At 39.7% G+C, this 14,840-nt stretch overlaps 1 protein-coding gene across 1 annotated transcript; it reads right to left on the minus strand.

Annotated features, from left to right (window-relative positions):
- Window positions 1-307: 307 nt before the first annotated feature.
- On the minus strand, window positions 308-2,336 carry LOC147635544 (putative GPI-anchored protein At4g28100). The gene is made up of 2 exons (XM_086802879.1): window positions 838-2,336; window positions 308-654 (listed from the first exon to the last, which is right to left on the minus strand). The coding sequence occupies exons 1-2, from the start codon at window positions 1,747-1,749 to the stop codon at window positions 331-333; spliced, it is 1,236 nt and encodes a 411-aa protein (XP_086659005.1). The 5' UTR covers window positions 1,750-2,336; the 3' UTR covers window positions 308-330.
- Between the last annotated feature and the right edge of the window lie 12,504 nt (window positions 2,337-14,840).

Genomic DNA, 14,840 nt, shown 5'->3' on the forward strand with positions numbered 1-14,840 from the left:
CCTGATTTTTTCGCCCTTTTTTCCCATCATTTGCGCAACAATTCGACGTAAAATGCATTCGAAATGGGTTAAAAAATTAACCAATATTTTCCCCCCTGATTATTATCCTATTATATACATTATCATAATCTTTCTACCGTAGTTATAATTCTATTTATATCTCCTTTAATATTATATTCTTTCATAAACACTGGAATGTGGCATATCATTTTGGGGACCCAAAAAAATAAAAAAACATTTTATTAAAGAACAGAAGTAGCTCATTAAAGAAAAATTAATCATTGCATTAAAGAAAAGAAGTAGCCCATTAAAGAAAAAATAATCATTGTATTACAGAAAAGAAGTAGCTGTGATTACAAACATTGATATCAAGATTAGAGAGAGATTAGCATAATATGCCTTGCATGCATTGGATTCTGATAGTATTTCTGCGTAATCAAGAGCCAATGGCATGTTGTCTGTGTCAGGACTACATCTGGGGGCTTTTGTAGGATGATCACTGTACAGGAGAGCTCTCACAACAGCAGAGACTGTGGGAATGTAGAAGGTTTTGTTGATCTCAAGCAACCACATCAACCCAATCATCTCACAATCCATTGATTTCACACTGGAGTTGCTAACACCCAATCCCTTGGCTACTCCACTGCTAATCTCCTGCAATTAACCAAAACACACCACCTTAATCTTCAGAAAATATGTTTAAAAAACGACCTTTATCACTAAAAGATAATCAATTCATTAATGATTGATTCAACACAGTACTGTTTTCCATCCATTATGAAGGTTGTAAATTCATCAAAATTGACATAATTGCCATAGCTGAATGGTGAAAGTTACCTTTCTAAGGGCTCTCAAACACCTTGTGCAGCCTCTGTAAGAGTGATCTGTGCAGTTTGCAGCCAATCCTTGAAGCAAATCAGATAATCCAGTAGGAGTAGAAGGAATGCTGGGCACAGTATTACTGTCATTGATGGCAGGTTGTAAGGGCTGAAATGGCAAATCCTTGCTAGCATTCGTGGTAGGAGGATTATAGTTTAATTGAGATGGCAACTGTTTATATACAGCAGAGGCCACATTACTGGGAACCGAATTAAAGCTCACATTAATCATGGGATTAGGAGATGTGGGTTGAGAAACAGATGTGTTTATACTATGATTATCGAGATTAGAGAAGGGTAAAGGGCAGGTTTGGGTGGTGATGTGGTTGAGTTTGATGCCACAGAAGCATATGACTACATCACAGGTGGAGTTGGGGGGGGAGAGGGAGATGCCGCGGGCGGCGAGGGCAGCCTTGAGGCTGGCAATGCAAACTAGGGAGTCATCAGGGAGGAGGGGCATGCCAGGCTGCTGGGGGAGGGGAGGGTTTAGAGCCACTTCGGACCTGGCTGCCATGAGCCAAGCTGCTAGCACAGGGCAGCAATGCTTCCTGTCAAGAGAACCCTCCATGCATGCTGCCTTCACACCCCCTAATAGCTGATCACTGAGATTCAATGAGCAGCTGTTTGCTTGCCACTGCACTGGAGCTGCTGGTATTGTGCTCCCATAGCCAGAGTACACTAATTGCTCATCATTGTGACTGATTGCTCCTCCATCCACTTGCTGATTAGCACCCAACCATGCAGTCTCTCCATTGATGCTTCCCACCTGCACCTTGCTGCACTCACAGTGTAGAATGTGTATGCACAGAGGCAGCAGGTGTATGATGATTAACAAAGATGGAGGCATGAATGATTTATAACTGGAGCCCATAGCTATGGACTTACTAATTGCTTAAAAATCAGATCAAAGGAGCATGCTCTACTTTGTAAATAAAAATAAAGGGGTGTAGGTATGCAATGCAATAGTGGGTTAGTTAAAAGGAAGTGTTAAAAAGACAAACTGCATGGGAAAGAGGACCTCAAATTCCTAAGGAGTACCGCAAGCTAGCTGTGTCCTTCTTTTTGAACAAAACAAAGAATGTAAATCAAAAAAATTATCCCTTTCAAAAGCAAATTAATTCAAATAATATAATGCCAACTCGAGAATAATAATAATAATTAAAAAGTTGCAGTCAATTAAGAAAAAAACACACATCCTGGAGTCCAAATTGAGAATAAACCTGGTGAGAGCAATTAATTTAATAAGGATGATGTCCCCCCCCCCCAAAAAAAAAAAAAGTAGAAAAATGATAAATTCTGAAGGATGATTAGGGATGTATAGAATGTAATTAATTGCTGACCAAAAAAAGGAGGAATTTAGAAAGGTGGGAGACAGTGTAATTGAGGAGGTAAGCAGGGAGAGAGCTCACATTTTGATGTGTGCCGAAAGTCTACAAGGGTTGAAGCTAAGTGCATCACGGGAGTCTGGCAGGTTCTGGCTCTGAGGTTTACGTTTGCATGGCCCATTTTCCTTTCACACTCTCATCAAAAAGGCCACCCCTTTTCATGAGATGTCCCTTTTTTTTGCCACCAAGCTTCAAAAGTTCACCCCCTAGTGGAGTACACCTTTACCACGCCCTTCAAAAGTTCACACTCCTCCTACTAGTGTACATCTTTACCATGCCCTTCAAAAGTTCACTCTCCTCACCATGTCCCTTCTCTACTAGAGTACCTCTTCATTCTTTATTTTACCACACATCATGGCTTTAAAGTCTACATTCCTCAGTCCAAGTTAGTACCTGCCATGTTCCTACTAGAGTTAGAGTACATTCTTACCACCACAGCTTCAAATTCAAAATTCTCACTCGAACTCCACTTTTTACACACGCCTTTTCCAGTCGACACCCAAAAAAATAGGCGAAGATCTCCCCCTCCCCATTCCTCATGGATGGGGAGTTTCCTCTCTCCACAGAAAGTTCCCCCTATCCACTTGCCTTCTCAAAACGGATGCCCAAAACAGGGGAAGTAGGTGTGTAACCCCCTTAGTAAGATGCATGTTTACTGTAATTAAATTTAGTCCTTAGGTTCAAAGCAGGTTTGTCCTATGAAAAGTTTGCCTATCAAAGAAGGGCTAAAACTTCAAAGAATCAATTAAGTAAACACCCTTGAAAATACACTTAGATTTTACATTGTAAGAAGGGTAGATTTACACTGTAAGAAGGGTGGATCAAAATTTTCCCTTTAAAATAATTTTTTAAAGCTACCCTTAAAATTTCAGGCATGATGCAATTCATTGCACTAGAACACTCATTTATCATTACATGAATTCGACTCTATCTAATTCAGTGAATGCCATCAAAGGCTATTTAAATGTCTATAGTGTTTCATGGTATTTGAGGCATGATGCAATTCATTGCCTTAGAATACTCATTTATCATTACATGAATGTGGCTCTATGTAATTGAGTGAATGCCATCAAATGCTATTTAAATGTCTATAGTGTTTCATGGTATTTGAGTTTGCTATTTATGAAGGTAGTCATGATATACATAATTTACTTAACGAGTTTTAATTGGCAATAGGATTGTTTGTGTTCCACATAGCCAAGATTGATCACCGAATGCAACTTACTCCAAATCCACTTAAATTATTATCACTATAATCTTTATGTTATTCATGTGCTCTTCATGTGTGATAGTATAGGCTCAATTCATAAGATTGAAAAGCATACTACATGAAAATTATGCCAAAGCACGTGTTATAGTGTAGGCTCAATTATTATCACTATAATATTTATGTTATTCATGTGCTCTTCATGTGTTATAGTATAGGCTCAATTCATAAGATTGAAAAGAGATAAAGCATACTACATGAATATTATGCCAAAGCATGTGTCATCAATTAATGTGTGGTGGTTCCAAAGCTTGCCACACAAATGGTTTATCATGAAGAAGCACCCTACACAAACAAATGGTTGTCATGAAGAAGATGTTTCAAAACCATAAATCTTTCACACATCCTTTAATTCTAAATGCTGGTTAAGTGGTTTATAATTAGTCTTATAGGAGGATTATGTACTAGCATGAAGCACAATAACACATCATGTATCACCCAAAAACAAAGGGCCCAACCTTGTTTCTATATGGAGTTTAGTTAAATAGTTTAGCCATGTAGCTCACCCTTGCTATCAATTTGATTTAATATCTATATGGAGTTCTATTAAAACTAGTTTAGCAATGTAAACCACCCTTGCTATCAATTTGAGATATTAAGATTTAATAGTCACTATACACAATCATAGATTCAAAAAACAGTTGGGAACAAAATGACATGTTCCAAAAACAACATGCCATACTCCAATCAATATTTAAAAAAGGCATATTCTGGAAAGTTTGTGCATGTGTCCTTTTTTAATTTGTTAAGACATTTGGACCTTCTTCTCCACTTCACATGTCAATTGTGATAGATTGTCTTATCCATAGGCATAAAAATTCCATGTATATATATGGAAATAAGGAGCATGTGACCAACCTCTAACTAAGAGGATGCTTATGTTAGTGCATATTATTAGATGAAGAAAAATAACATCTTTAACTATTAAAGTGAGATTTGAAAAGCATCTCATTTTAATATTGTGGAGTGTCTTCTTGTAATAAAGAGGTGGGGAGTGTCTTCTTGTAATAAAGAGGTGGGGAGTAGCTATTGACAAGATATGTCCCACGCACACTCTACCCACTTCTATCCACCACTTGTATGAATTAGCTTCTTCCACTTCACCTTGTATCCCATGTGTGCATAGGATGCCATGGCATGTACCCATGGGCTCATGATGCCTCCATTTACTATATAAGGAGGGTCATTCATTTGTATTTCCTATATCCTATCTTAATGAAGATTTTATGCTAGTAATGTTTCTCTTTTACTATGATTAATTTAGCTCTCTTCTCTAGTTGTGAGATAATGGTTCTTATTTGAAAATAGAATAGATGAGATTAGAGGAGACACACACAAACCCTAATAACTCTCATTAATCCATCTCACACAATGTAGAGAAGATCCATAATTGGCTTCATTCTCCTTCACCAAAATCAACACATTCTACAAGCAACAAGTTCACACCTAACATAACCTAGTACTCATATCCACACACACACCTGGCCAATTGGGCACAAACATTATTGTCCACACATTACTAGACTATTGTCCACACATCTAATGCTATCCACCAACTATCATGAGTAATGAGCTTGCATTCTCAACACTCCCCCTCAAGCTCGCTATGTCCATCTCATGTACTCAAAGTCTATCTCTGCAGTATTCATACTTCTCTTTACCAAGTGATTTGGTAAAGAGATCTGCAACCTATTTTTTTGTCTTCACAATATGTCAACTTAATTTATCCATCCAATACCCTCTCCCTAATGAAATGATAATGGACCTCTATATGTTTGGTCCTCGCATGATAAACTGGATTACAAGCCAACTAAATATTGCTCATGTTGTCACAATGTATAACAACTTCTCCATGATAAACCTGATTACTAGCCACCTGAATACTACTCATGTTGTCACAATGTATAACAACTTCTCCATGATAAACCTGATTACTAGCCACCTGAATACTACTCATGTTGTCACAATGTATAACAACTTCTCCATCATGATACTATCCTACATTACATGCAGCCATAGGCTACTCCTCTATACTATGCCTCTATGCTAGATAAAGCAACTGTGGGTTGCTTCTTACTACTCTAACTCACTCTGTAGTAATTCCCATGCTAAATACATACCCACACTAGTAGATCTCTTGTCATAAGCAGTTCTTATCCAATCTACATCTGTGTGACCATACACTATCACATCCTTTCCATGCTAATAAAATAAACCATAATGTGTAGTGGTCTTCACATAACTCATGATCCTCTTGATAGCATCCAAATGTGACTTCCTAGGACTCTACATAAACTAACTAACTAGTTCCACCTATAACATAAATTCGGTCTAGTGATAGTCAAGTAAATCAAGCTGCCAAACCAAAGTAACATACTAACATAGTAACATCATCCAATTTATCACCAAGATCGACCCTTAGCTTTATGTTTTTCTCCCATGGTGTCACCATAGGCTTGCATCCAATCATGCCATACTTTGCCAACATATCCAAGGCATATTACCTTTGCACACCACCATATACCATGTGATGACCTGATAACCTCTATGCCAAGAAAGGATCTCAACTCTCCCAAATCTTTCATGTCAAAATGGCTACTCAATTATACTTACACATTGGAAATGTCATTCCCACAATCACATGTGTGACTATCAAGTCATCCACATAAATCATAACCACATGTGACTATCAAGTCATCCACATAAATCACAATCACATCACCATACCATTCTCTCTCTTCTTCACTTATAGTGAAGACATCTACATAAATCATAGTCACGTTTGACTATCAATTCATCCACAAAAATCACAATCACATAACCATACCATTCTCTTCTTCTCCACATATAGTGAAGAATCTGAATTTCCCACATGAAATCCAATGCTAATGAGATACCTGCTAATCCTGTCACTCCATGCATGGTACTTGCTTTAGCCCATATAATGCCTTCTTGAATCTACATACATGTAAGGGAAAATCTAGGTGTATATAACCCTATGGTTGTTCTATAAATACCGCTTTTTGTAGCTCTCCATTCAAGAAAGCATTCTTGACATTCATTTGATAAAATTCCCAACATTTTAATACAACCAATGATATCATCGATCTTACAGTAGCCATCTTAGCCCCACCCCACTGAACTAAATGTCTCATTATAATCAAGCCCATGATTTTGCGTATAACCCTTGGTGTGACTAGCCTTGCCTTATATCTTTCCACAGATTCATCTGACTTATATTTGACCTTATAAACCCATTTATAGCCAATCACATTCTTGCCATTTTGTAACTCAACCAAATCTCATGTGTCATTATGTACCAATGCATCCATATCTTGATCCCAAGCTTATTTACCAATAGCCTCATTAAAGCAAGTAGGCTCCACATGATTCACATAGATGTCATATATGCATAATGCATAGCATATCCTCTATATTTCAACCTCTATGCTAGATATCTCACCCTTTGTGACCTCAATGGATGTGGGTCATTGTGAGCTTCATGAGCTCTAGAATGTGGTGGTATATACATGTCATGTTTTACACATGGAGACCTAATCACACTGGAATTTCCAACTCATTATCAACACTCTCCAAACTAAACGATTCATAACCTGCATTTCCAATGCCGATGCCTTCAACCTTCTTCTTGCCTTTGTCTAATGCACTACTCTCATCAGTGCTCACATCATATCTCAATCTTTTTGACCATGGATGTGTTAAATTTACAGCAATGTGATGAGCTATGGTGGATCAAATGCTAGAATCAACATCATTAGAAAAGAGATTAGATGATAATTAAGATATGATTAGTGAGCAATTAACTGATAGCTTAATGTAGGCATGGATAATCAAAAACCAGCAAATTCTCATTAGGCCAATGCCTCAATTTATAGAGTTTACATCCAAGCATCCAATCCCACTAATCTCTCCTTGATTCACTCCACCTCTTTTGATTGATTCTCTCCACCTCTTCCCAGAATATCTCCACACCTCCTAAATCTCCTCATGCTACCCTTTATTCTCTCCCAGTAGATACTTCTCACCTTTTCACAGCTTCTCTCACATTTACAGATTCTCTTTTACAGCCTCTTGCCAAGGGCTTGTTCCTGCACACACCCTATTCACTTGTATATTTCAACACCTCCCCTCAAGTGAATACTCCTAGCACACCTAGACCCTATACCAAGTTTCCCTCTTACTTGATAGTCCGCGAGACCGACCAATGCCCTAGCACAACTCCCCTAAACTCATAATCCTTGACACTCTCTCTCACTATGTGTCCAAGGCTACCACAAGTGCCCGTGACCTTGACTAAAGTGCTCACATACATCTACCACATGGCCTACATCATCGATGGCTCAGAGGTGGTTTTACTCTATTGGGGCAGGTTACATTGGGTTGTGGGGCTTCTCTCTCTCTCTCTCTTATAGATTTTCACATGGCTCCTCACTTCTTGGAGCCCCACATCTTCTCTTGTCTTCAGTCTTCGTGTTGTGGTAGCTTCTCTTCACGCGTCCATATCTTCCTTCAATGCTTCGTCTAGCTCTTCTTCTCGATGTTGATCTTCCTCTTGGAAAGAGATGTTCTTCTTCTTTCATGGCTGGGGCCACAAGCTTGTCCGTCAGTTCTTGCTCCATGTGAGCAACATGTTTTAATGTATTATTGACAGTTCTTTTGGGCTTTTAATGTTTATCTTGTGTCATTATGCAATGTAAACCCAAATCTATGCGGGAGGTCTTACCTCTTGCCTTATTCTGGACAAGGGTAGTGTCTGATCCCATTTTTACAATGATGTAATCACCCGCGTGTGCCCAATACATAATACATATAGCATTCATTCTTATACACATTCCCAAATGCAACACTGGCTGTGAATAACTTGAATTTGAGTGTGATTTGCAGGCATTAACCAAGGGGTAAATGCAAGATGACGATTACCATAGATTTATCAGCATAATTTTACCAGAAATTACATTAAACCAAGGGTAACAAATCTATACGAAATTGTTGGAGTATCAAACCATCTCCGAATTGCAATCTGAAGTTATAGGGATCTGTATCAGATACCTAATGGTTAATTTGAACCCTCAATTATACCAAAATATAGTAATTAGTATTAATTAATCACTAATTAGTAAATTAATCCTCTATTTTGTGTGCAAAAAATAGAGTATGCGGGGAGTCTAGATCTGAGGCCTTAGAGTTCAAATGAGCTCAAATCCTTTCAAGGCCATCAATAGCAATTAGTCTAGTAGAGGATTAAGCTAAGAAACACAAGATTTGACCAAACATTGAATGCTTAATCTCTGTTTTACCAAAGTCACCTCTACAGATTTGATGAAGAGCTTGGATCTCACTGCTGTACACTTGATCAAATCAAAAACTGTCTTCACCAGCTTGTAGAGCACCCTTGAAAACCCCTAAGGCCAAGAGAAATTAGAGCCATTGCATCTGGAGCAACAGAGATCTCACTTTTCCCTCAGAAAACAAGCGCTGGAAAAAATGTGAATTTCTGTAGCATGCGTCGGCAATTTGCTGGTTTGTCTTGATGGGCTGAAGCACAAGGCTTGTGGCTAAAGTGGTTTGGGCTAATTTAATGTATGAAGGGAGATAGAGCTCCTCCACCAGTTGGGGGTTCAAAGGCTAATTGAAAAAGAGGTAAAAAAATCTTGATTATCTACTAATCCTAATTAGCCATGTGATTAGCAAGATAATGGGCTCATAAATTGATGGATTCTAGGCTAGGCTATGATACCATGTTAAATTTACAGCAATGTGATGAGCTATGGTGGATCAAATGCTAGAACTAACATCATTAAAAAAAAGAGATTAGATGATAATTAAGATGTGATTAGTGAGAAATTAACTAATAGCTTAATGTAGGCATGGATAATCAAAAACCAGCAAATTCTCATTAGGCCAATGCCTCAATTTATAGAGTTTACATCCATCCAATCCCATTGATCTCTCCTTGATTCACTCCACCTCTTTTGATTGATTCTCTCCACCTCTTCCCAGAATATCTCCACACCTCCTAAATCTCCTCATGCTACCCTTTATTCTCTCCCAGTAGATACTTCTCACCTTTTCACAGCTTCTCTCACATTTACAGATTCTCTTTTATAGCCTCTTGCCAAGGGCTTGTTCCCGCACACACCCTATTCACTTGTATATTTTAACAGGATGCACACTATCACTACTAGATTTCTCATGTGGCCCAAACATACTCATTAGGACCTCAATGGAGTCTTCTTAGGCCCTTTTATTTGGCAGTTTAAGGGAGTCAAACCTTTTCTCTTGATTTCTAATTAGAAGCTTCAAAACGGCTACTTTATTCGAATTTGAATTTTGGGAGAAAAATGGAATTTAAAATCTAGCAGTTAAAACCATATCATGTAACATATCTATGGAAAGCTCTTGATGCGTAGATCACGGATCTGTAATCTCCGCTCAAATCGGAGCTTATATGTAGAAGTTATGGAGGTCCGAAAATTGTAAAATTCTCCCCTCCCCCCCCCTTTTTTTGGGGGGAAAAGTGCACCCTTTGACCACTCTTACACCTCTCTTAATCACCAATGGTTTTTGCTTACATGGTGGGCTCCTATTTGTCAAAAAGTTAAACGTTTCCATAACCTCATGGCAAATTAAAGGGCCCAAAAAGACTCCATTGAGTTCCTAATGACTAGACTCCTCCAATGGTAAGTACACATCTACATTGGCATCAATTTCATAAACCCAAATGACACTCTCAGTTCCCTTGTACAAACTAGGCATCTCATCAAATATCACATCACGACTAATGAGGACCTATTTTGTCACTAGATTGTAACACTTGTATACTTTCCTATCTTGTGCATATACCCAATGAATACATACTTCTCTGCTTTTAGATGTAATTTCTTCTCTTCTCATCAAGCACATGTACATAAGCCACACAACCAAACACTTTCCAGTGCCCAATGTCAGGTCTATAGCCAATCATCCTATTGCATAGATTTATAACCTCAAGTAGGAGGAGGGAGAAACCATGCGGGACTTCATTGCTAGAACCAAGTATCTCCACATGAGATGCAGTCCCAGGAAGAGATTAGATGACTTATCACTCATCAACAAATTTATGATCAGTCTCAAGAGCAAGAGGCTTCATAACCATCTCTGTAGGTCTAGACTGAGTGTTGCCCCACGACAAGGCAATATACCTAGTTGACAACCTGAAGGAAAGGATGTAGTTTTCCACCCGAACTAAGAGATAGGTCATGCATCATCTAAAGCTTCATTGTTAGCCAAGGATGCCCAACTAGCACTAGCAGAGTCTTAATCAAGAACATGAGCATGGTGGACGAGTTGGTAGAAAATTTGTTCAAGCTAGCAATGGGGGCAAGGCGAAACCCAAGGATGACCTCATGGCTAACCCCAGTCACCACCTCAAGCACAAGACACCCAGATCTATTCCCAGTAAGAAATATGGTTTGGTGTGTAATTCTCTCAGAAAACCATACAAGTACGGAGTGTCCAATATCAAGGTCTAGATAAAAATTGAATTGTTCTCATTATCAACACCATGGGAAACCATAATACAACCCATTGTTGGTACCAAGGAAACCCAACACCCCAGCCTATGCTCCCGATGCCAAAGCCCCACCGCCCATACCAAATGCTCCTCAACATACATAGGCTCTAGGGCCTACATATCAAGACCCATTACCGATGAGGATATGTACAGAATGCCACCAGTTCCATATCCACCTCTAATATTATCACCCCAATCATTTCCTCCTAGAACCGCACCACTACAATAATACTCAATTACTAGTGCACCCAGAGAGTTTAGAACATGAGAGCTATGAGTCATATGAGTAATATCCTTCAAAAGGATATCATGAACAACCTCCAACCATAGACTATACCTCTCTGCTCAAATCCATGGTGTAAGAAAGAGTAAGAGACATCAATAATATGGCACACAGCCCACCAATGCAATATTTCCATTGTAAGGGATTGCACTATGTTGTCAAGTTTCTGATAGAGAATCATTACACCTAGTTCCCCAACTCCATCCATGAATCTAATTTTAGACCCCAATTCCACTCCATATGGAGGAAAATGTTTACAAGTGCGAATTCCAACATGCCTTCGAGTATTGTTCCAACAGAATGACAATCACCCCATTGGTGGTTGAAGCAATAGCCACTCTTCCACGATCCTTAATTTGTTAAGTGTATAAGGAGGACTTATTCATGACATCCCCCTTAATTCCATCACGTCTCCAAACTAAGTTGTTTACAAGTGCGAATTCCAACATGCCTTCGAGTATTGTTCCAACAAAATGACAATCACCCCAGTGGTGGTTGAAGCATTAGCCACTCTTCCACGATCCTTAATTTGTTAAGTGTATAAGGAGGACTTATTCATGACATCCCCCTTAATTCCATCACAAGTCTCCAAGATAAGTTGAGGGAAGTTTCCAAGGAAACATCTAAAGCAACAAAGAAGAGAAAGCTTCAACCTTGAGATCAGTAGCCTTAGAGACAGAGGTGCATGCCGCCCCAAAGGCTGCATCAACCCCTAAAAAGGCCAATGAACTTGAACCAGAGGTCCACTAGATGAAGACCTCAAAGATCATGTGGAAACACAAAGCATGATGATTTGTCAAGGGTAACGATATCATGACCATTGAAAGTGGTTCAGACGATAGCCTCGAAACTACCTCCTTCATAGAGATAATGAGCAATCTCCCATTCAAACCAGCTCTTCCCAAAGAGAGGAAACCCAGGAACTGGTGCAAGCTAAACTAGAGCCACTACTTGAGCAAGTGGTTGGGTATGAACCATTGACCTTGCCTGAGCTAATCCCAAACCCCATTCTAGAGCCACCAGATTCCGCATTGCTAGATGCAATGAGTGTGGGAGGTGAAATTATGGAGCCTCCACCTCTGGCACCAATCCAACCAAATTTTGTATTGCTAGATGTAATGAGTGGGAGAGGTGAAAGTCGGCCTTCCATGGCTCATCATAGTCACACCATAATATTTTCTTTGATGTGATAGGTAGACTTCATTTTAACACCATCAAAGGCACCGCCTCCTAGGGAAGGATCAGTGCACATCCCTTACACATTGGTAGGTCCAAGACCACCTCTGAGTGAGTACCAGAATGAGCGCGAATATTGCATGAGGGACATGGCAGGCCTCACAACTTTCTTATCCTTAAAAGTACGAATCCTAATAAGTTCTCTTTTACAAGGAAATTCATAGGTTTGTAGAGACTTATCCAACTAGATGAATGGGAATAGTTGAACCTTGGACTTGAAGAGGAGGAGGATGAGTCATGCCCACTGTGAGTGCTCTCCTTCCATACCTAAGACAAAAGGACAACCAAAGTTCCCATGAACAACTTGGGATACTACTTTAAAATCAATGAAATGAACATCGTATTACCTATCATTTATAAAGGTATGATGGTCTCTGAAATCTTGGACGGTTATGCTAGTGTCAACATAATCACCAAGGATTGCTAGAATCCCACCACAAGCCTTATGGTCAAGCTTGCTGATGCAAACATAGTTAAACCTTCGGGCATCCTGCAGGATGAAAATATTAAGACCTTCGAGCTAAGCTTCCACCACACATTCGTGGTGATGGATTTTTATAGAAGAGGGTTATACACCATAATCTTTAAAGGGCCTTACATGAGCGATACAAGGGTAGTTCACGATTAGGAAACCAATCACATTTACATATGTGCAAGGGTAAACCAGTCACATTTAAATGTGATTGGAAAACCAATCACATTTATATATGCAAGGGTGACTAGTCCTTGAAAATAAACTTGAAAACAAGGAAGACTTATCCTATGGATCGAGGCATTCTCACCAATGGCATAGCCACTCGAACTGCGTCACTCGATATTTATTACATACAAGAGCGTGTAACGAAGAATATCACACCACGTCAACTGTGGCATTTGTAGAGATTTTGTAACAAGATGTTTGGAAATGAGGACTAGGAATATGAGCCCCTCTCGGGGCCTACCGACTCTGAGGACTATATTCACATTCTTGCAACCATGGACACTCTTCCATAGAATCTTGGTACAAGGTTTGCACGATTTAGATGGTGCCGAAATCACATGTTGAAACTCAAGATAGAACCAATTGGTTGAACCGACTCAACTTGAGAGTGAGTTCCCCCAAAAAAACTACTTTGGTTGACATCAAGGCTAGCCACAATGTTTTATCTTAGGAGATGTGGACCTCATTAGGCCAATTAACCCATCATACCATCGTGATAAATAATTCCCAATCTATGATCATCATCAATTATTTTAAAGAAGAGTTTCTACTTAGATCTAAACATATGTCATGTAAGTTTTATGTAACCCCTACTATAGGTAGGTACATTAAGAGACCGCATCATCCTCAAGAAGGGATGGATTGCATCATCAACTAGCAAAGAAGGACTGTAACGTAAGAGCTCCTCCCTTTGAAATGGTTACCATATCCTTGGTGGATGAGGGCACCCCAAACCAATCAACATCCCAAGCCGCCTCGTCCACTTAACCACCACCTAAGGTAACCTCTAACACTACACAACTCTCTCGTCTCACACTCAGCCACCCCTTCAAACCCTCCATGGAGTCACCAAAAAAGAAAGTATGACCCCCATGTAAGGCCCTGCAGCCCACCATTTGTCCCAAAGCCCAACCGTGAACCCAACCAATAAGCACACCCTCGAACGTCAAATTCAAGGGGGGTGTGGAGACCCAAGGTCCTACCTTCGATGCCATCCCCAAAGTTTAAGCAAGAATGGAGAGGATTGGTGACAGCACCCCCGACATGCACATGCCAGCCCCGTAAGAAGCAAGTGGCAGAACCCTTGGAAGTGCCATCAAGCAAGTGCACACTAAATGCATCCCAGACAGTTTCAATTTTTGAAGAGTTGGCCAAACCCCAAAGAGAATCATGTACACACTTACGTGAAATTGCCACGTGGCCCTCGGACTCAAAAACATCACCACCACAACTCCACAACACCTATGTGCACCATGCCACACAACACCAACTTGCAAGTCACAACTCAATCAATTATACTAGCAAAGCCAATCGTGGTGGTGTCAAGATTTCATCGTGGATGGGCAAATGGTTCTCTGTCCTCTCTTACACACACCCTGAGCGTGCATACGGTAAGCCTCGAACCCTAGCCCATGTGTGCATATGTAATCTAGCCCCCTGCTTAAGTGTACAGTTATTACCTTCACCGAGAATGAGAAGACACACATTAAACACCTTAAAACATATCAAGAAACATCA

This window comes from Cibotium barometz, chromosome 9, assembly GCF_041138505.1.
Source record: "Cibotium barometz isolate CiBa-2024 chromosome 9, ASM4113850v1, whole genome shotgun sequence".
Classification (NCBI taxonomy): Eukaryota; Viridiplantae; Streptophyta; class Polypodiopsida; order Cyatheales; family Cibotiaceae; genus Cibotium; species Cibotium barometz.

Bases quoted from the DNA above. Each gene is read 5' to 3' on its own strand.
- LOC147635544 (XM_086802879.1), bottom strand. From the start codon at position 1,749: ATGGGCTCCAGTTATAAATCATTCATGCCTCCATCTTTGTTAATCATC. The intron at 655-837 runs GTAACTTTCACC...GGTTAATTGCAG, and splicing joins GTTTGAGAGCCCTTAGAAAG to GAGATTAGCAGTGGAGTAGC.